The sequence below is a fragment of the Gobio gobio genome, assembly GCF_949357685.1.
Source record: "Gobio gobio genome assembly, chromosome: 11".
NCBI lineage: Eukaryota > Metazoa > Chordata > Actinopteri > Cypriniformes > Gobionidae > Gobio > Gobio gobio.
In genome coordinates, this window is record NC_137104.1 from 55523006 (window position 1) to 55542675 (window position 19670).

The 19670-nt window shown below is 44.8% G+C and overlaps 2 protein-coding genes across 2 annotated transcripts in view; both read left to right on the forward strand.

The window, feature by feature from the left end:
• Positions 1 to 126: 126 nt before the first annotated feature.
• On the forward strand, positions 127 to 14980 carry nup42 (nucleoporin 42). Its single transcript, XM_079829150.1, has 7 exons — positions 127 to 342; positions 8013 to 8382; positions 11702 to 11790; positions 11867 to 11943; positions 12022 to 12108; positions 13400 to 13532; positions 14290 to 14980. The coding sequence occupies exons 1-7, from the start codon at positions 213 to 215 to the stop codon at positions 14721 to 14723; spliced, it is 1320 nt and encodes a 439-aa protein (XP_079685276.1). The 5' UTR covers positions 127 to 212; the 3' UTR covers positions 14724 to 14980.
• Positions 14981 to 16665: 1685 nt separating this feature from the next.
• Positions 16666 to 19670, forward strand: part of tert (telomerase reverse transcriptase) — a gene marked incomplete at its 5' end in the record, with an annotated part of 31149 nt that continues 28144 nt past the window's right edge. The window contains 3 exons of the mRNA XM_079828605.1: positions 16666 to 16896; positions 17911 to 18994; positions 19087 to 19670. The exon at positions 19087 to 19670 is cut by the window's right edge and continues 322 nt beyond it. Of these exons, the coding sequence (XP_079684731.1) occupies positions 16666 to 16896; positions 17911 to 18994; positions 19087 to 19670 (1899 nt within the window). The remainder of the gene's footprint in view (positions 16897 to 17910; positions 18995 to 19086) is intronic.

The window sequence follows — 19670 nt, forward strand, 5'->3', positions numbered from 1 at the left end:
TTTTTAATTATTATTACTATTACTAACTCACAGAAAACTGTCGTAACCCACAAATTAAACACAGTTTGAAGAGCCGCAGCGAGACTTTTATTTTGAAATAGTTTGTTGACGTCCAAAATGTGCGTCGCGCGTCACGCTGGTGCCCGTCGTTTGAGAAGCTGCGTTAAAGTCCGCAGCATAACAGCGCATGATTAGTGTTTATAAAGTTTAAAATGACCGTGTGCAGTTTCTTTCTTCAAGGTCGCTGTAGATACGGAGATAAATGCTGGAATGAGCACCCGAGAGGAGGCGGGAGAGGAGGAGAATACCGAGGAAACCAGCAGCCGCAGCCCGGCAGAGGAGGTCAGATACACACACACACACACACACTTCAAACTAACAAGATGTAGTCTGATCCAACTGTTCTTACAAAACATAGCGATTGCATATTTTTTTGGACAATATAATGCTGTTAACACTCGTGAAAATAAGTGCGTTTAGTTGTATTAACGGTGTACTTCAAATTTTAATTATATAATATTAGTTCAATTAAATAAAAGGCAAGTTAACAGTACTTTCATGACTGTTTCTTAACACATTTAAGTACACATTGTTATAATTTAGCACGCTTTAAATCATTATGCTTTAATAATCTTTTTACGCGTTTTAAAGAAGTACACACATTCGATTAACACACTTAAAGGGACAGTTCACCCAAAAATGTTTTTTTTTTTTTTAAACATCATAATTTACTCACCATCAATTGCGAGAGACGGATGAGGGTTAAATATGTATACCTTGAGTAGCGTTGTCACAATACTGGAATTTCTAACTCCGATACGATACCTAAAAGAGTATCGATTTTCAATACCACGGGGAAAAAATGCTGCAGATACTGTCAAATAGATATTTTAATATTTATTTTTTTGTCCGTCTATTGAAAGTCTAGGCAATTAAAAAAAATCCTGAAGGGATCACTTTATATGATAAAGCTTTTAAGCTTTTTCTCATAAACGTTGATCAATTACCATTACAATTATCTCACAAATATTTGCTAACTAATTGTGTTGCAGCTTACATACAGCACAAGGAAGCTTGATTTCAAATTGCATTTAAAAGACGAGTAAACAGTAATAAATTAATAACAAATAAACAAATGACTAACAATAGCACAAATACAATAGAATAAAGATACAAATGAAATAGACTGCTTTATTTTTTTCAGATAGGTCTAACAGTATGCAGGTAAGAAACTGAATAAAAAAACTAAGTAATCAAATTTAAAATAACATTGGATAATCATTATAAATTTTTTTATACAGATTAATCCATTTAAGTTACACAAGTTAATGAGTCGAGCAGTAAGTGATCGTTTGTCTTTTTGTAGTTTGAATAATAAATAACCGCTGTCCCTTTAAGATCCGCCGCACGCATGGATCCCAAACTCTTGTCCTGCTACTCATTCAAACTGTTTACGACTGTTCACGTTAATACTCCCCAAGATGGACATTGAGACATGTTTTGAGTGTATTTGACCATTAATAAGCTGGAAAAAGGAGCTCATTTTTGCACTTGTATGTCAGATGCGGCTTTATTATGGTGTGTGTGTGTGTGCGCTTCAGATGCGAGCGCGATATCTGCGGGAATGAGTAGAATTAACGTTATGTGCAATCCCGCACGAAATTCAGACTGGTCGCACCAATACTAACACACTGTCATGAGGAAAAATCCAGCAGAACACGCGTTCGCCGTGTTCAGAGGATTAAACGGACTGAATTAGTGTTAGGCCGATATATCGGGCCGATATTTGCGCTTTTTACGTGTATCGGCATCGGCTGATATAAGGCTGCTGCGTTCGCCGATATTTTTTCCCCTGCATTATTTCCAGACAGGCGTCCACAGGGCAGCTCTCACCGTCTTCAAACTCTCTCGCTCTCCCTCGCGCATATTAATCAAAATCAGCTGAGAATTGACACGATGGTAAAGGTGGAAAGACTGAAGTTTCTCGTGGAGCATTGGGAGATTTTCTCCTGAATTACCGCTGGTGTTGCTCTACAAGAGATTAAGTGAAGAGCACCTACACTCTAAACAATGCTGGGTTAAAAATAACCCAAGTTGGGTTGAAAATGGACTGACCCATCAATTAAGCAAACATTTAACCCAACCGCTGGGTCAAAACAACTCAATTGCTGGGTTAGTCCATATTCAACCCAACTTGGGTTATTTTTAACCCAGCATTTTTTAGAGTGTAAGCATTAAATGACTAGGTTGTAAATAGTTTTAAGTATAGTGCAGTCAGTGTGCACTTTATTATGCTGCTCGCTTATTGATACTGTGTGCAATAGTGTCATTATTTTATTTATGCTTAAATATTTATTTTCACCACTGAACTTTTTTTTTTCTTGTTCTACCTCACCTGTTTTTACTATTTGTTAAATGTTTTTTTTTGTTCAATAAATGTTCCTTTTTTTAAATTGTAAATTTTAAATTATCATCATCATGATCATTGTGTCATTTTTATGATGTAAATTGAGGGAGCAAAAGCAGTATCGGCTCCAAATATCGGCTCAAGAAAATCGGCAGCTTGTATCGTCATCGGCTAAAGCTGAAAAAAAAGGAAAAAAAATCGGTATCGCCACTAAAAAATCCATATCGGTCGACCCCTAGACTGAATGAGAGGAGGCAGGTGTGTGTCAACTCTCTGTCGGTCGGAGAGGAGAAGAGCACGACTGATATCCATACTGTAGAAAATAAGTATTGTTTCAGTCAGGGCTCTGAACCGGTTCAAGGAACGAAAACGAAAACCGGGAATGAACGAAATTTTAAGAAGAAAAAAAAATAGATCAAAATCAATTTGAATCGTTCTGAACAGAAACGTTAATTTGAAATGAGCATTAACCGGTTAATAAGGTTATTTTATCGTTCTCTTTAATATTTTAATCTGGCAGTGGCCAATCATGAATAGAGTAGTTCAGCATGTGATGTGACGGATCAAGCGTGAGTAAATGTCATCTGTGAATCTACCGTCAGTATGAGCGCATTTACACGCCTCAAGCACATTTCTCTCCCCGCTGAGCTCATCAATGAAAGCGCAGGTATTGGAGGAGGTTCTTTTCATATGTTTAAATAAGCAGAACGGACTTTAAGCTCTAATAGTCTGATTTAGGCTAGTTTATGGATTCAGTTTAAGCCTATCCAAGTAGGCTATAGCATCTATCAAACATTTGTCCTATAGTCTTTCAGATTGCCAATACAGCTCAATGTTTTCTATATAGACGGCTGATGCTTCGTATTAAATGGTGTTATATTGCATTAAATGATCAAGCTTTATTAGCTGACTGAGTTTGATTATGGGATGCAGTGTTGCGCAGTGTTTGCTTTGAAATTAGCAGCATTAAAAGAGCAATGGTTATCCAGTTTATTTATTCTTTATTCATGCAATTTTTAAAACAAGTCGTGTAGAAAATAAAGTGATGTACAAAGAATGTTCTCACTCTTCTGAAAAGAATAGGCATATAGAGCCACTTTACGCTCCATTAAAACAGCTCAATATTTGTCCCGCTGTTTATGCTTTGTAATTAATGCATGTATTTCTGTTGTGCTTTTAAAAATGTTATGAAATAAATATTCAAGTTTAATTATCATGCGTTATATTATTATTGAGTGAAAATAAGTCTTTATTTATACATATTTGTTTAAAGTATAGGCTAAATTAAAATAACGTTATTAACCGGTATTTTTTCAAATCAAACCGTTTTCGGAACAGTAATGTTTAATGAGGAACGCAAAAACGGAAACGCTAAAATATCGATTCTGCTCGGAGTGAACCCATTGATATTTTTTTCCGTTTTTAAGCCCTGGTTTCAGATATTTCAGTATCGATACATATCGAAATATCGATATTTTAAAACTAACCTCGATATCAGAAAGTGATCTTAAAGGGTTAGTTCACCCAAAAATGACAATTCAGTCATTAATGACTTCCCCTCATGTGGTTGGACACCCGTCAGACCTCCGTTCATCTTCAGACACAAATAAGATATTTTAGTGTAAATCTGATGCTCTGAAACCCCTTTTCCACCAAAGCAGAGCTAGAGCTAGATCGGAGCCAGAGCCTAGTTTCAAATCGGTTTTGCGTTTCCACACCCAAAGCCCCAGCTCCGAGCCAGGAAAAGTGGTTCTTAAGTAGCACCAAAACATTGCTGGGCTAGAACAGGGCTAGAAGTAAGAACCGATTACGTCAGGCGCTGGGGGCGGAGTCAACAAGACCAACACACACTTGAGATCCGCCATTGTTGAAATAGCAGCTAATGGAGCTAACAGCTGCTGCTCGTTTGTAATCTCCGTCTATACAATTTACGGCGAACTGCATGAATGCGTTGGATTCGCTGTGTTTTCGTTGTGTTTTGATGCCGCTGTAGGATCGTTAAGCCATGTGAATCAACAGTAACGCAACGTTTGCATTGTTGATGGAAGGCTTGTTCGCAGCGGTGCTGTGCAGAGACCGATCGCCGTATGATAACCAGTCCAGCGAGAGCATACGACTCCTTATGCTTTTGGTTCACTCATGCCTTTTTTTATCATACGTGGATCGTTCTGCGCAGTGCCGATGCATCTTGAACAAGCCTGGTGTGTGTGTGTGTGTGTTTCCCGCTGCCCAGGGTTGCCAGGTTTTCACAACAAAACCCGCCCAATTGCTACTCAAAACAAGCCCAATCGCGTTTCAGGGGGGCTTCCCCGATAAAAATCACATTTGGGGGTAAAATATGTGTTCCCGGGGCTAAATATTACATAATTAGGGTCGCTTCAAGCCGTGTCATGAAAAAAAGCCCGCGGCATAACCGTAGACTTGGCAACACTGCCGCTGCCTCGCTAGCGTTGCTGAGAGAGATGAGACGTAAACAGTGACGTAAGACTGGCTCTGTTGTGGCTCTCAGCATGTGGAAAAGCAAACGGTTCTTAGAAGCTCCTCAGTCGAACCAACTATGAACTGGGACTAGCTCTGGCTCTGAATTAGCTCTAGCACTGCCTTGGTGGAAAAGGTGTATGAAAGGCCTCCATTGGCTCAATGCACTTTACACTCTCAAGACCCTTAAAAGGCACTAAAGACTAAAGTTACAAAGTCCATCTCACTACAGTGGCTCTAAAATAACTTTATGAATCGGCGAGAATAGTTTTTGTGCGCAAAAAAACCCTAAATAACGGCTTATATAGTGATGACGATTTCAAAACACGGCCTCATGAAGCTTCGAAGCGTTATGAATCAGCGAGTCGATTCATGATTCGGATCGTGTGTCAAACTGCTGAAATTTGGCGATTCAAACCGCTGAATCGACTCACTGATTCATAACGCTCTGATCCGCTGAATCGACTCACTGATTCATAACGCTCTGAACCGCTGAATCGACTCACTGATTCATAACGCTTCAAACCGCTGAATCGACTCACTGATTCATAACGCTCTGAACCGCTGAATCGACTCACTGATTCATAACGTTTCAAACCGCTGAATCGACTCACTGATTCATAACGTTTCAAACCGCTGAATCGACTCACTGATTCATAACGCTTCGAAGCTTCATGAGGCCGTGTTTTGAAATCGCCATCACTATATAAGTCGTTATTTAGGGGTTTTTGTGCGCACAAAAACTATTCTCGTCTTCATAAAGTTATTTTAGAGCCGCTGTAGTGAGATGGACTTTGTAACTTTAGTCTTTAGTGTCTTTTAATGGTGCGTTCACACCGGACGCGATTCGCGCGAGTGATTTACATGTTAAGTCAATGCAGAGACGCGAAATGGCATTCTGCGGCGCGATTCGCGCGAATGATGTGGCGTTCACACCGGACGCGATTCGCGCGAATAATTCGCGCAAATCGCGCGAAGGTGGACGCGTGTACATTTTGAGTTTACTCGCGCGAATCGCGCGTGAAATTCGCGCGAATCGCGTGTGACATTCACTGCACAACAGATGCGAATTCGCGTCATGGGCGGGGCTTCCGCCAGCAGCTCGTCTCGTTGAGAAATGGCTGACATGGGCTGTGTTTACATGTCTTTTTTTTTGTTCATATCTACTGTTAATGTGTGACAAAACGTAGTTTTAAGACTTTTTCAGTCGATAATGTAGTTGTTTAAAGCTCAAATCTGTGGTTTATTTACATAAACAGTGCCTATTTGAACATTTTATCTGCCGTTGTCGGAGCTGTGAGCTCCAGCGGACAGCGCGCTCAGCGCACGTGAAAGCCGGCGAGGGCAACCTTTCCTCGGCCAGTCCTTCTGCCGTCTCCCGCTGGCTCTGATGTCTCTGTGGTGTGTCTCGAGCTATAATTCGTCTTGTAACGGCCGATCTTTGGTCTCATGGATCTATAATTTGTTCCCTGGCAAATCGTTTAGGCTGAGGGCAAAGATAAGTTTCATTACTTTATATTTTTAGGCTATAACTGTACGTTGCAGTTGTAACGTTAGCCTACTAGCACTGACTTTGAATGTTTGACTGCATTGTTGCTTTGTTTCATGTATAGCTTGTTATACATTACTGATACTTTTGTATTATTGATCATACATAAACTTGCATTTAACAAAAAGAGACTGGGTTGTGTTTCATGTAATTTAATGTTATCACAGTGATAATCATATTGTCTGAACCAGATATCAATATACAGATTTTCTCTTCATTGTTGTCACTACTAGAGCAAGCTCCTGATTGGTTAACGCGGCGCGAAATATCCGCCAAAGTTCAGATTTTTCAACTTGAGCGTTTCGCGCGATTCACGCGATTCGCGCGAATCGCGCGTTCAAAACGCTCAAGTCGCGTCCTTCTCGCCGCCTCAATCGCGCGAATCGCGCCGCCTCATTCGCGCGAATCGCGCCGCAGAATGCCATTTCGCGTCTCTGCATTGACTTAACATGTAAATCACTCGCGCGAATCGCGCGAATCGCGTCCGGTGTGAACGCACCATGAGGCGGCGAGATTCGCGCGATTCGCGCGATTGAGGCGGCGAGAAGGACGCGACTTGAGCGTTTTGAACGCGCGATTCGCGCGAAACGCTCAAGTTGAAAAATCTGAACTTTGGCGGATATTTCGCGCCGCGTTAACCAATCAGGAGCTTGCTCTAGTAGTGACAACAATGAAGAGAAAATCTGTATATTGATATCTGGTTCAGACAATATGATTATCACTGTGATAACATTAAATTACATGAAACACAACCCAGTCTCTTTTTGTTAAATGCAAGTTTATGTTTGATCAATAATACAAAAGTATCAGTAATGTATAACAAGCTATACATGAAACAAAGCAACAATGCAGTCAAACATTCAAAGTCAGTGCTAGTAGGCTAACGTTACAACTGCAACGTACAGTTATAGCCTAAAAATATAAAGTAATGAAACTTATCTTTGCCCTCAGCCTAAACGATTTGCCAGGGAACAAATTATAGATCCATGAGACCAAAGATCGGCCATTACAAGACGAATTATAGCTCGAGACACACCACAGAGACATCAGAGCCAGCGGGAGACGGCAGAAGGACTGGCCGAGGAAAGGTTGCCCTCGCCGGCTTTCACGTGCGCTGAGCGCGCTGTCCGCTGGAGCTCACAGCTCCGACAACGGCAGATAAAATGTTCAAATAGGCACTGTTTATGTAAATAAACCACAGATTTGAGCTTTAAACAACTACATTATCGACTGAAAAAGTCTTAAAACTACATTTTGTCACACATTAACAGTAGATATGAATTATTCGCGCGAATCGCGTCCGGTGTGAACGCCACATAAGGGTCTTGAGAGTGTAAAGTTGAGCCAATGGAGGCCTTTCAGAGCATCAGATTTACACTAAAATATCTTCATTTGTGTCTGAAGATGAACGGAGGTCTGACGGGTGTCCAACCACATGAGGGTCTGTCATTAATGACACAATTTACATTTTTGTGTGAACTAACCCTTTAAACACAGTATTTGAACACAGAGTAAAGCTTATACCAATTTTTAAACTGAACTGAACCGGCAATGACCCAAAGTGACGTGTTTTTGCAGGCTTTGGGAACCGCGTGTGGATAAACCCGTCTCAACGGACCGGCGGCGAGTTCATCCAGCCCTCCTCCTTCTCCCGCGGCGGAAACGAGTGGAACCGAGGCGGTGGAGGCGGAAATGACTGGAACCGAGGCGGCGATAATAACAGAGGTGGTGGTAATGACTGGAACCGAGGCGGTGGAGGTGGTGGAGGTGGTGGAGGTGGCAATGACAGAGGGGGCGGAAACAACTGGAACCGAGGCAGTGGGACGTCCAGAGACGTCAAGAGCTCCGACTTCAGCTTCAGCAGCCAGAACAGATTCTCAGCGCTCGGCTCTCAGGGCAACTTTGATAAAGCTGGACAGAACTCAGCGGATGACAATACAAAACATGTGTAAGTGCAGTTTACACTCATGCATTTTTGGGTTGTTAATCAGTATACACTGATCCGGCATAACATTATGACGTGAATAACGCTGATGATCTCCTGTTAGTGGGTGGGATATATTAGGCAGCAAGTGAACATGTTGTCCTCAGAGTTGATGTGTTAGAAGCAGGAAAAATGGGCAAGCGTAAGGATTTGAGCGAGTTTGACAAGGGCCAGATTGTGATGGCTAGAGGACTGGGTCAGAACATCTCCAAAACTGCAGCTCTTGTGGGGTGTTCACCAGTGGAGAACCGGCCACAGGGTCATGGAGGACCAGTGGAGAACCGGCCACAGGGTCATGGAGGACCAGTGGAGAACCGGCCACAGGGTCATGAAGGACCAGTGGAGAACCGGCCACAGGGTCATGGAGGACCAGTGGAGAACCGGCCACAGGGTCATGAAGGACCAGTGGAGAACCGGCCACAGGGTCATGGAGGACCAGTGGAGAACCGGCCACAGGGTCATGGAGGACCAGTGGAGAACCGGCCACAGGGTCATGAAGGACCAGTGGAGAACCGGCCACAGGGTCATGAAGGACCAGTGGAGAACCGGCCACAGGGTCATGAAGGACCAGTGGAGAACCGGCCACAGGGTCATGGAGGACCAGTGGAGAACCGGCCACAGGGTCATGGAGGACCAGTGGAGAACCGGCCACAGGGTCATGAAGGACCAGTGGAGAACCAGCCACAGGGTCATGAAGGACCAGTGGAGAACCGGCCACAGGGTCATGAAGGACCAGTGGAGAACCGGCCACAGGGTCATGGAGGACCAGTGGAGAACCGGCCACAGGGTCATGGAGGACCAGTGGAGAACCGGCCACAGGGTCATGAAGGACCAGTGGAGAACCGGCCACAGGGTCATGGAGGACCAGTGGAGAACCGGCCACAGGGTCATGAAGGACCAGTGGAGAACCGGCCACAGGGTCATGGAGGACCAGTGGAGAACCGGCCACAGGGTCATGGAGGACCAGTGGAGAACCGGCCACAGGATCATGGAGGACCAGTGGAGAACCGGCCACAGGGTCATGGAGGACCAGTGGAGAACCGGCCACAGGGTCATGGAGGACCAGTGGAGAACCGGCCACAGGATCATGGAGGACCAGTGGAGAACCGGCCACAGGGTCATGAAGGACCAGTGGAGAACCGGCCACAGGGTCATGGAGGACCAGTGGAGAACCGGCCACAGGGTCATGGAGGACCAGTGGAGAACCGGCCACAGGGTCATGGAGGACCAGTGGAGAACCGGCCACAGGGTCATGGAGGACCAGTGGAGAACCGGCCACAGGGTCATGAAGGACCAGTGGAGAACCGGCCACAGGGTCATGGAGGACCAGTGGAGAACCGGCCACAGGGTCATGGAGGACCAGTGGAGAACCGGCCACAGGGTCATGGAGGACCAGTGGAGAACCGGCCACAGGGTCATGGAGGACCAGTGGAGAACCGGCCACAGGGTCATGGAGGACCAGTGGAGAACCGGCCACAGGGTCATGGAGGACCAGTGGAGAACCGGCCACAGGGTCATGAAGGACCAGTGGAGAACCGGCCACAGGGTCATGGAGGACCAGTGGAGAACCGGCCACAGGGTCATGAAGGACCAGTGGAGAACCGGCCACAGGGTCATGGAGGACCAGTGGAGAACCGGCCACAGGGTCATGGAGGACCAGTGGAGAACCGGCCACAGGGTCATGAAGGACCAGTGGAGAACCGGCCACAGGGTCATGAAGGACCAGTGGAGAACCGGCCACAGGGTCATGAAGGACCAGTGGAGAACCGGCCACAGGGTCATGGAGGACCAGTGGAGAACCGGCCACAGGGTCATGGAGGACCAGTGGAGAACCGGCCACAGGGTCATGAAGGACCAGTGGAGAACCAGCCACAGGGTCATGAAGGACCAGTGGAGAACCGGCCACAGGGTCATGAAGGACCAGTGGAGAACCGGCCACAGGGTCATGGAGGACCAGTGGAGAACCGGCCACAGGGTCATGGAGGACCAGTGGAGAACCGGCCACAGGGTCATGAAGGACCAGTGGAGAACCGGCCACAGGGTCATGGAGGACCAGTGGAGAACCGGCCACAGGGTCATGAAGGACCAGTGGAGAACCGGCCACAGGGTCATGGAGGACCAGTGGAGAACCGGCCACAGGGTCATGGAGGACCAGTGGAGAACCGGCCACAGGATCATGGAGGACCAGTGGAGAACCGGCCACAGGGTCATGGAGGACCAGTGGAGAACCGGCCACAGGGTCATGGAGGACCACTGGAGAACCGGCCACAGGGTCATGGAGGACCAGTGGAGAACCGGCCACAGGATCATGGAGGACCAGTGGAGAACCGGCCACAGGGTCATGGAGGACCAGTGGAGAACCGGCCACAGGGTCATGGAGGACCAGTGGAGAACCGGCCACAGGGTCATGGAGGACCAGTGGAGAACCGGCCACAGGGTCATGGAGGACCAGTGGAGAACCGGCCACAGGGTCATGGGCGGCCGAGGCTCATTGATGCCCGTGCGATCAAACAGACGAGCTACTGGAGCTCAAACTGCTGCAGAAGTTAATGCTGGTTCTGATAGAAAGGGGTCAGAATACACAGAGCATCTCAGTTTGTTGTGTATGGGGGCGGCTCAGCCGCTGACCAGTGCCCATGCTGACCCCTGACCCCGCCCAAAGCACCAACAGTGGCCCCTGAGCATCAGAACTGGACCTCAGAGCAATGGAAGAAGGTCTGGTCTGATGATCACGTGTTCTTCTACATCAGTGGATGGCCGGGTGTGTGTGTGTGTCTCTTACCTGGGGAACTCATGGCACCAGGTGCACTATGGGAAGAAGGCGTGGCGGCGGAGGCAGTGATGCTTTGGGCAATGTTCTGCTGGGAAACCTTAGGTCCTCCATCATGTGGATATGACTTTGACACGTCCCACCTACCTCAGCATTGCTGAGCCCATGTCCAGCCTTTCATGGAGACGGTATTCCCTCTTTCAGCAGATAATGTGCCGCCACAAAGCACAAATGCTTTGAGGAGCACAACAACGAGTTTGAGTCCAAATTCCCCAGATCTCAATCCAATCGAGCATCTGTGGGATGTGCTGAACAAACAAGTCCGATCCATGGAGGCCACGCCTCGCAACTTACAGGATTTAAAGGATCTGCTGCTAACATCATGGTGCAGATACCACAGCACACCTTCAGGGGTCTAGAGGAGGCCATCACAAGAGACCAACACAATATTAGGTCATAATGTTATGCCTGATCAGTGTATAAAGAGACTGTTATTGCATATCTGTATTTCAGGGAAACAATCCAGAGTGACATGGAGGTCTGGCAGACATCTGGCCAGTGGCCGTTTTCGTGTTATTCAGTCATCAACGGACAGATCTCAGGTCAGTTTATCTCACAGACTCATCTCCATCTGTCAGTATTTGGAATATCTGTTCATCATATCCTGATATTTTGCAGGGTTTGTTGAGCTTTCTCCTGAAGAGCTGAGGCAGGAATATTACTCCTACCGAGGGACTGGTGATATACAGCCTTATGTAAGACGACCACTCCAAGAGACTTTCATTCCCATGATGCATCTGTGCAGTTCATGCAATCCCGTGTGTTGTTTTCAGGTGAACTCAGTCCAGCTGCTGGCCAACCAATGGAGGAGCAGAGTCCAGGAGCTGCGGACCATGAGCAGCTCCACCCAGATCAGTGTGGTAAGATGATGAGCGATCGTTCTGCAGTGACCCGGACGCCCAAGAGGAGTTTAAAGGGGTGGTTCCGTATTGTGATAGTATCGAATCGTGATAGTATTGTATCATGATATTGTATCGTGATAATATCGTATCGTGATAAAACCGTATTGTGATAATATCGTATCGTGATAAAACCGTATCATGATAATATCGTATCGTGACACAAGTGTATCGTTGCACCCCCAGGAGCATGTGTGTCCAAAATGGTCGCAATCTCAAGCCTTGTCTTGGAAAACATTTCATATTCGGGATTTATTTCCCATATCATTCTGTCTCAAACCTGTGACTTTTATTCTTCGGCGGGACATGATAGGAGAGATCATTAAGTCAGTTAAACACATTTCACCCACCAAATACTCATTATTCATTGTTTAATGTTGAATATAATTGATCCCTTTCTTTCTAGTTTGTCGTATAATATATTGTTATTATTCTTGACATGAATATACTACGGTTCGCTACGGCAGGGGAGAGAAAACTAAACATACAATTGCATTTATTTTTATTAAAATGTGTTATCTGAACACATGGTGTCTGTCCTTAAGTGAACTCAATTATGACGAAACGTTTCTTAAAGATAAAGCTGCAAACTATTGTTATAAACTATAATTTAACGACACATCCGCATGCTCTCGGTTCACTGATGAGGGTTAATAGTCACATGACATGCGGGTAAACTATAGTAAGTGGTTTAAAGGGGTGGTTCCGTGTTTTTTTTTTCTAGGCTTGGTTGTGTTTATGGGGCGCAGTATAACATGTCTTAATACTTCTTTTTTTTTTTAAACGTCATATTTTTCTTATATTTGACCTTTATTCCAAAACGCTGTCTCCACTGTCTTTTGAACGGCTCATTTGCTTCCTGCTTCTGTGAAGCCCATCTCTCCGAAAAACGCAATGGTCTTAGATTGGTCAAATGGCCAAATGTAGTTTGTAGTTCTGCAACCACTCTCTCTCTTTCGTAATGACTGCGACGTGGCCTCGCCCACTTTGTTGTTGTTTTCGCGGGGGCAGTGTTTGTTAATAGCAGGTGTTTATGATGTCACCAACCCGGGAAGAAGCTTGTTGTAGTCCAAACCGGCCGTTTTTGTAGGCAATAAACTGCCATAACTTTAAAAGACAATATCTCAGTTTGCATTGAACTTTCAGCGCTGTAACTTTGCAGATACTGTTTATGCTCAAGCACACTAACTAAAGTTAAAGAAGTGAAATCGCATGCAACCACCCCTTTAAATCGTGTTGTTGATGTCCTCAGATCTCAGAGCTGAATAACTCCCAGAGTTCCCAGACACCGTCTCAGGGGTTCGGCTCGTCGAGCGCCGGGTTCGGTTTGACGACATCAGGGTTTGGAGCCGCACCATCGACAACATCCGGCTTTGGAGCAGCAGGTTTGTTCTGGATTTAGCAGTGTTAAAGGTGCAGTGTGTAATATTCATGAGGATCTATAGCTTGACGTTGTCTTACTCAGTTCTAGTCAGAGTATGAGTCTGATCTAGTCCGTTGGGCTGTGATTATGGGGCGTGTTTCAACCGAACCAGGAAAGACCTCAATTGGATAGACCTACAACCAATCAGAGCAATGGAGCGACGCATAACATTAGTTATAAAATATCAACAGAACTCAACTGCACACAGTGTTGCCAAGTCCCCGGTTTTGCCCCGGGATGTTTTTCCATGTCCGCAGTTTGAAGCAACACCAATTATGTGATATTTAGACCCAAGCAACCCTGCCAAAAAAACACATATTTTACCCCCCAAACGCCATTTTTTACCTTACATAATGAGCCATTATGTGTTTATTACCTTAGAATGAGCCGTTTCTATCTACACACACCGCGGGTCTCCTTACAGTGATGCCGCCATTTTGCGCCGCCATGTTTCTATGGTAGTCCTAAAGGGACAAACTTCTCTTCAGAGAACTAGTCACTCTCTGCTGTCTCAGACGATATTTTTGTCCTGTGGCGGCCACTGTAGCTTCTCTATGTGCTTTGAAAGGGAGGGTGAGCGGGTGCAATTCACAACATCACCACTAGGTTTCGCTAAACTTACACACTGCACCTTTAACTAATGAGAACTTGTTGTAAAGTTGTTTGGTCACGGCCTGTGAAGCTGAAATGTTCTACTAACAGCTGTCTTGTTTACTCAGGCTTTGGTTCCGGCCCTCAGAACAGCAGCAGCTTCAGCTTTGCCGCGTCCAAAACTGACTTTGGAGCATCACATACCCAGCATGCACCTGGTTTCGGAGGCGCTGCGTTCAGCTCTGCTCAGACCACGCCAGGTTTCGGCAGTGCCGCTCCGTCTGCGACCTCCTTCTCTTTTGCACCACCATCTACAGAAAACAAATCCAGCTCAGCAGCCGAGTTCAGTTTCAAGACGGGAGGATTCGGGTCATCGGCGCCGGCGCCCGCGAGCAGCGCAGCGTTCAGTGGACCTGCAGATGCTTCTGGGACTTCAAGAGACAGTGTGTTTACGGCCCAGAGTGACCTGACAGCCGAAGAACTGAAGGAGTTCACATCCAGACGCTTCACACTGGGTCAGATCCCTCTCAGACCGCCCCCCGCTGACCTCCTCATGGTCTAACGCTGACTCTGGGGGAACGGGCTCGGCTTTTAAATGCAATGTTAATAAAGATGTTTATGGACTAAGTGAGTTTTTGTATTTTAGTTAAACTTTACTGTAATTGCATTGTGGGTAATCCTAGAAAAATGCATTCATAGATGTTTCCATGTCCTTCAAATATACACTGATCAGGCATAACATTATGACCTAATATTGTGTTGGTCCCCCGTCTTTATATGGTCATGCAGAATAAGGCATTAAAGGGATAGTTCACCCAGAAACGAAAATGTGATGTTTTTCTGCTTACCCCTAAGGCATCCAAGATGTAGGTGTCTTCATTTCTTCAGTAGAACACAAATGAAGATTTTTTAACTCCAACCGTTGCTGTGTGTCACTCATATAATGCTTGCCAATGGAGACGAATTCTAATAAGAGTAAAAAAACATGGACAGACAACTTCAAATTAAACCGGCGGCTCGTGACGACACATTGATGTCTTAAGATACGAAACGATCAGTTTCTGAGAGAAACCCAACGGTATTTATGCAAATATATCACCTCATATCAGACGAACGCTTCAGCTCTGCAGACTGACATCACTTCCTGTGAGTGAGGTCAAAATAGCGGCAGGGTCATAGATACATAGAATCCTCATTCGAGCGATCCACGCCATGATCCATGCAGGCAGTAATTAGGTATCTATGTGTATATATCTATGACCCGGCCGCTATTTTGACCTCACTCGCAGGAAGTGATGGCAGTCTGGAGAGCTGAAGTGTTCATCTGATATGAGGTGATATATTTGCATAAATACCGTTGGGTTTCTCTCAGAAACCGATGGTTTCGTGTCTTAAGACATCAATGTGTCGTCACGAGCTGCAGGTTTAATTTGAAGTTGTCTGTCCATGTTTTTTTTACTCTAATAGAATTCGACCCCATTGACAAGCATTATATGAGTGACACACAGCAACGGTTGAGTTAAAAATCTTCATTTGTGTTCTACTGAAGAAACGAAGACACCTACATCTTGGATGCCTTAGGGGTAAGCAGAAAAACATCACATTTTCGTTTTTGGGTGAACTATCCCTTTAATATTTGCTTTAAGTAATAATAAACAGCCAATATTCCGGGTCTTTTTGCCTGATCTGTGTATCCTAGGGATGTGATACCATGGTACAGTGATGGTAAATCATGGTCAATATCAATAATATTGCATTAATGAAGTAATATTAACAAGCAATTTTATCTATCCAACTATGATAAAGTGAATTTGAATAGCATTTGCTGCATACAATCCCTCAGCGATGGTATCAGTAAGTAAAACCATGGTACTGAATGATTTTCATATTTATATTTGAAGGTATTTATGTCAGTACCATGTCCAAAAACAATGATGTTAAGGTACATTAATAAAAAAAACACATGATTTGTGCTCAAAATAAGCGTAAAATGCTAAATAATAATCATAAGGGTTAAAAACAAAATGTAATTACTGTATACAGTATATTCAGTGTGTAGGAATATGAAATACAACTATAAAATGTTTAAAATATTAGTTTTTATTTTTGTAAGTTGGTTGTAAATCATACTTGAGTTATAACATAGCACTGTTTTGATCTGTTTGCTTTTTACTATGTTTTATATGCTCATTAAAACAATCTGATTACAATTAATTAACACGGAAGAATGACGGAAGTGTGCAGTTTCCCGCGAAATCCCTCCTGACAGCTCTAAAAATGTAATTTACTAATTACGTAAAGCGATTTATGGCAAGTTAAAACACAGTTTGGAAAATTGTTTAATAATGTACTCGGTTTATTTAAATTATGTGAATTTAAAAGGGAACAAATTAAATATACGTTTTAATTCGTCTTTACATCCGGGTCCTGTGACAGATGATTGATTGGCTGAGACGCAGCGCGCGACGCCTGAAGCGGGAAACCCAAAGACACACAGACGACGAATGTCTCGACGCGACGCGACAGATGGCGGTTTTAAATATGTTTTCGGCATCCTGCGCTCGTTATACCCAGTCGTGCAGACTCTGGAGGAGTTCACAGACGGGCTTGTGTTCTCTGATGGCCGGAAACCGGCTCTGCTGGAGGAAAGAGACGGCGCGCGCTTTAAAACCCTCGTCAGAGGACTGATGATATGCTCGTTCACGCCACCACAGCAGCTGCGCGTTCCCGCTCAGGTAACGGTTTTTTACCTCAGACTCGACGCCGCGCCTGTTTGTGGCAGTTCATTTGTTTACCCCCCAAAACAAACACATATCTTCATTTATTCAGCAAAGTTTTTATCATTTAGAGTCCATATGAATGTATGTATTAAATATGAATCAGTAGAGTTGATCACAGAAAACAGATGTAACATCTGTCCCTTACGCAAATTAACCATGATTTTACTATAGTAAACGTGTATAACCATGTTTTTGTCAGATTGATTGTGTATAACTTAGTTGTACTACTATTACCATGGTTAAATTATGGTTTATGTAGCTAAATTAACTACAATAACCATGTTTTGCCTCTTACTTGAACTCAGCTCGCGTACTGCTGTTACCGGAAGCCAGTGATTATAGTCTATAAAGTTATAAATATGAATATTTTTCTTACAAAAAATGTATGGATTTGCGTCAGAATTCCTTTATTAACGAGTCGTATGGATTAGTTTTATGGGAAAAATAAAAAAATGGTAAAAATCGTAGCTTCATCGGAATGGTCCGCAACTTGGTGACTTTATTGGTAACTTACTTTTTCCTGCATCCTGGCTGATTTGTAGCTAAAAAAATTTACATTTATTTTATAAAACGCAAGACACTATAGTGGTAAAAATGTGCTATTGTGTGATAAAAATGCTCAATGTGTCCACCGGATGGCTCCGATCTCATTTAAAAAATTGCTTTCATGAGGCCCAGGCTTGACTCTAAAATGAAATACAGCTTTAATAAAAAATTTAAAATAAATATATATATACATTTTTTTATTATATTCAATGGGAAAAAATGGGTCATAATTATTGCATAAATATTAATTATAAATCATAAAATTATCTCAAAGAAAATAAAAAATATTATTGAACAAAAATATATATAATTGATTTTACTCTAATCTTTTTTATCTTAATCCCGCCCTCCGGGTCATTTTTGACCCATAAATGAAGAACCCCAGAGGTTTAACCTGTTAAATGCCATATTATGTGTCTTCAGCTCAGCACGCTTCCCGAGGTTCTGGCGTTCACCCTCAACCACATCAAACGCAAGAAGCTGAGGAACGTCCTGGGATTCGGCTATCAGTGCCACGACGTGCCGGCCTGTTCGGATCCCTTCCGTTTCCACGGAGACGTTTCGCAGACGGCCGCCTCCATCAGCACCAGCGAGCTGTGGAAGAGGGTCAACCAGCGGCTGGGCACAGAGGTCACGCGCCACCTTCTGCAGGACTGCGCCATCTTCGCCACCGTCCCGCCCGCGTGTCTGCTGCAGGTGTGCGGAGAGCCCGTGTACGACCTGCTGCTTCCGCGCTCCTGGTCCGGGTTTTTCCTCAGCCACGACAAACGCGGAAAAAATCCCCACGTCCCGCAGAAAACGGTCGCAAGAGGGGGTAAGGAAACACTCACGAAAAAGAGAACGCGAGATGAAACGGACGATAAATGGACAGTATCAAAAAGACGGCGAGTTTCCGATAAATCAGATGAATCTGTCAAATCCGCCGCAACTAACGAAAGTCACCGATCGCGAGATGAAACGGAAGATAAACGGCCAGTATCAAAAAGACGGCAAGTTTACGACAAATCCGCCGCACCGCAACTAACGAAAGTCACGGATCGCGAGATGAAACGGACGATAAACGCCCAGTATCAAAAAGACGGCAAGTTTCCGACGAATCCGCCGCAACTAACGAAAGTCACAGATCGCGAGATGAAACGGACGATAAACGGACAGTATCAAAAAGACGGCAAGTTTCCGACAAATCCGCCGCAACTAACAAAAGTCACGGATCACGAAATGAAACTTACGATAAATGCCCAGTATCAAAAAGACGGCAAGTTTCCGACAAATCCGCCGCAACTAACGAAAGTCACGGATCACGAAATGAAACTTACGATAAATGCCCAGTATCAAAAAGACGGCAAGTTTCCGACAAATCCGCCGCAACTAACGAAAGTCACGGAGAAACGGACGATAAATGCCCAGTATCAAAAAGACGGCAAGTTTCCGACAAATCCGCCGCTACTAACGAAAGTCACGGATCGCGAGATGAAACGGACGATAAATGCCCAGTATCAAAAAGACGGCAAGTTTCCGACGAATCCGACGAATCCGTCAAATCCGCCACAACTAACGAAAGTCACAGATCGCGAGATGAAACGGACGATAAATACCCAGTATCAAAAAGACGGCAAGTTTCCGACGAATCCGCCGCAACTAATGAAAATCACGGATCGCGAGATGAAACGGACGATAAATGCCCAGTATCAAAAAGACGGCAAGTTTCCGACGAATCCGCCGCAACTAACGAAAATCACGGATCGCGAGATGAAACGGACGATAAACGCCCAGTATCAAAAAAACGGCGGGTGATTACCGACAAATCCGCCGCAACTAACGAAAGTCACGGATTGCGAGATGAAACGGACGATAAACGCCCAGTATCAAAAAGGCGGCGGTTAATTACTGACGGATCCGACGAATTTGCCGCAACTAACGAAAGCCACGGATCTCGGAGCTGGAAAACGTCGGATCAGCCGCCTCCGCGTCCATCACACTGCTCGATCCGTGTTCTGAGCATGCTCTATAATGGGCGGGGCATGAAGAGCTTCCTGCTCAACAGGAAACTCAAAGATGTGGGCGGGGCCAGACGCCTGCAGGGGGCGGATCTCGTCCGGATGATATTCCTCCAATCGGAGCTCAGCGTGTCCAGAGCTCAGCCGAGCCGGAAGAAGCTTCCCAAGCGCTTCTTCTTCATGGTT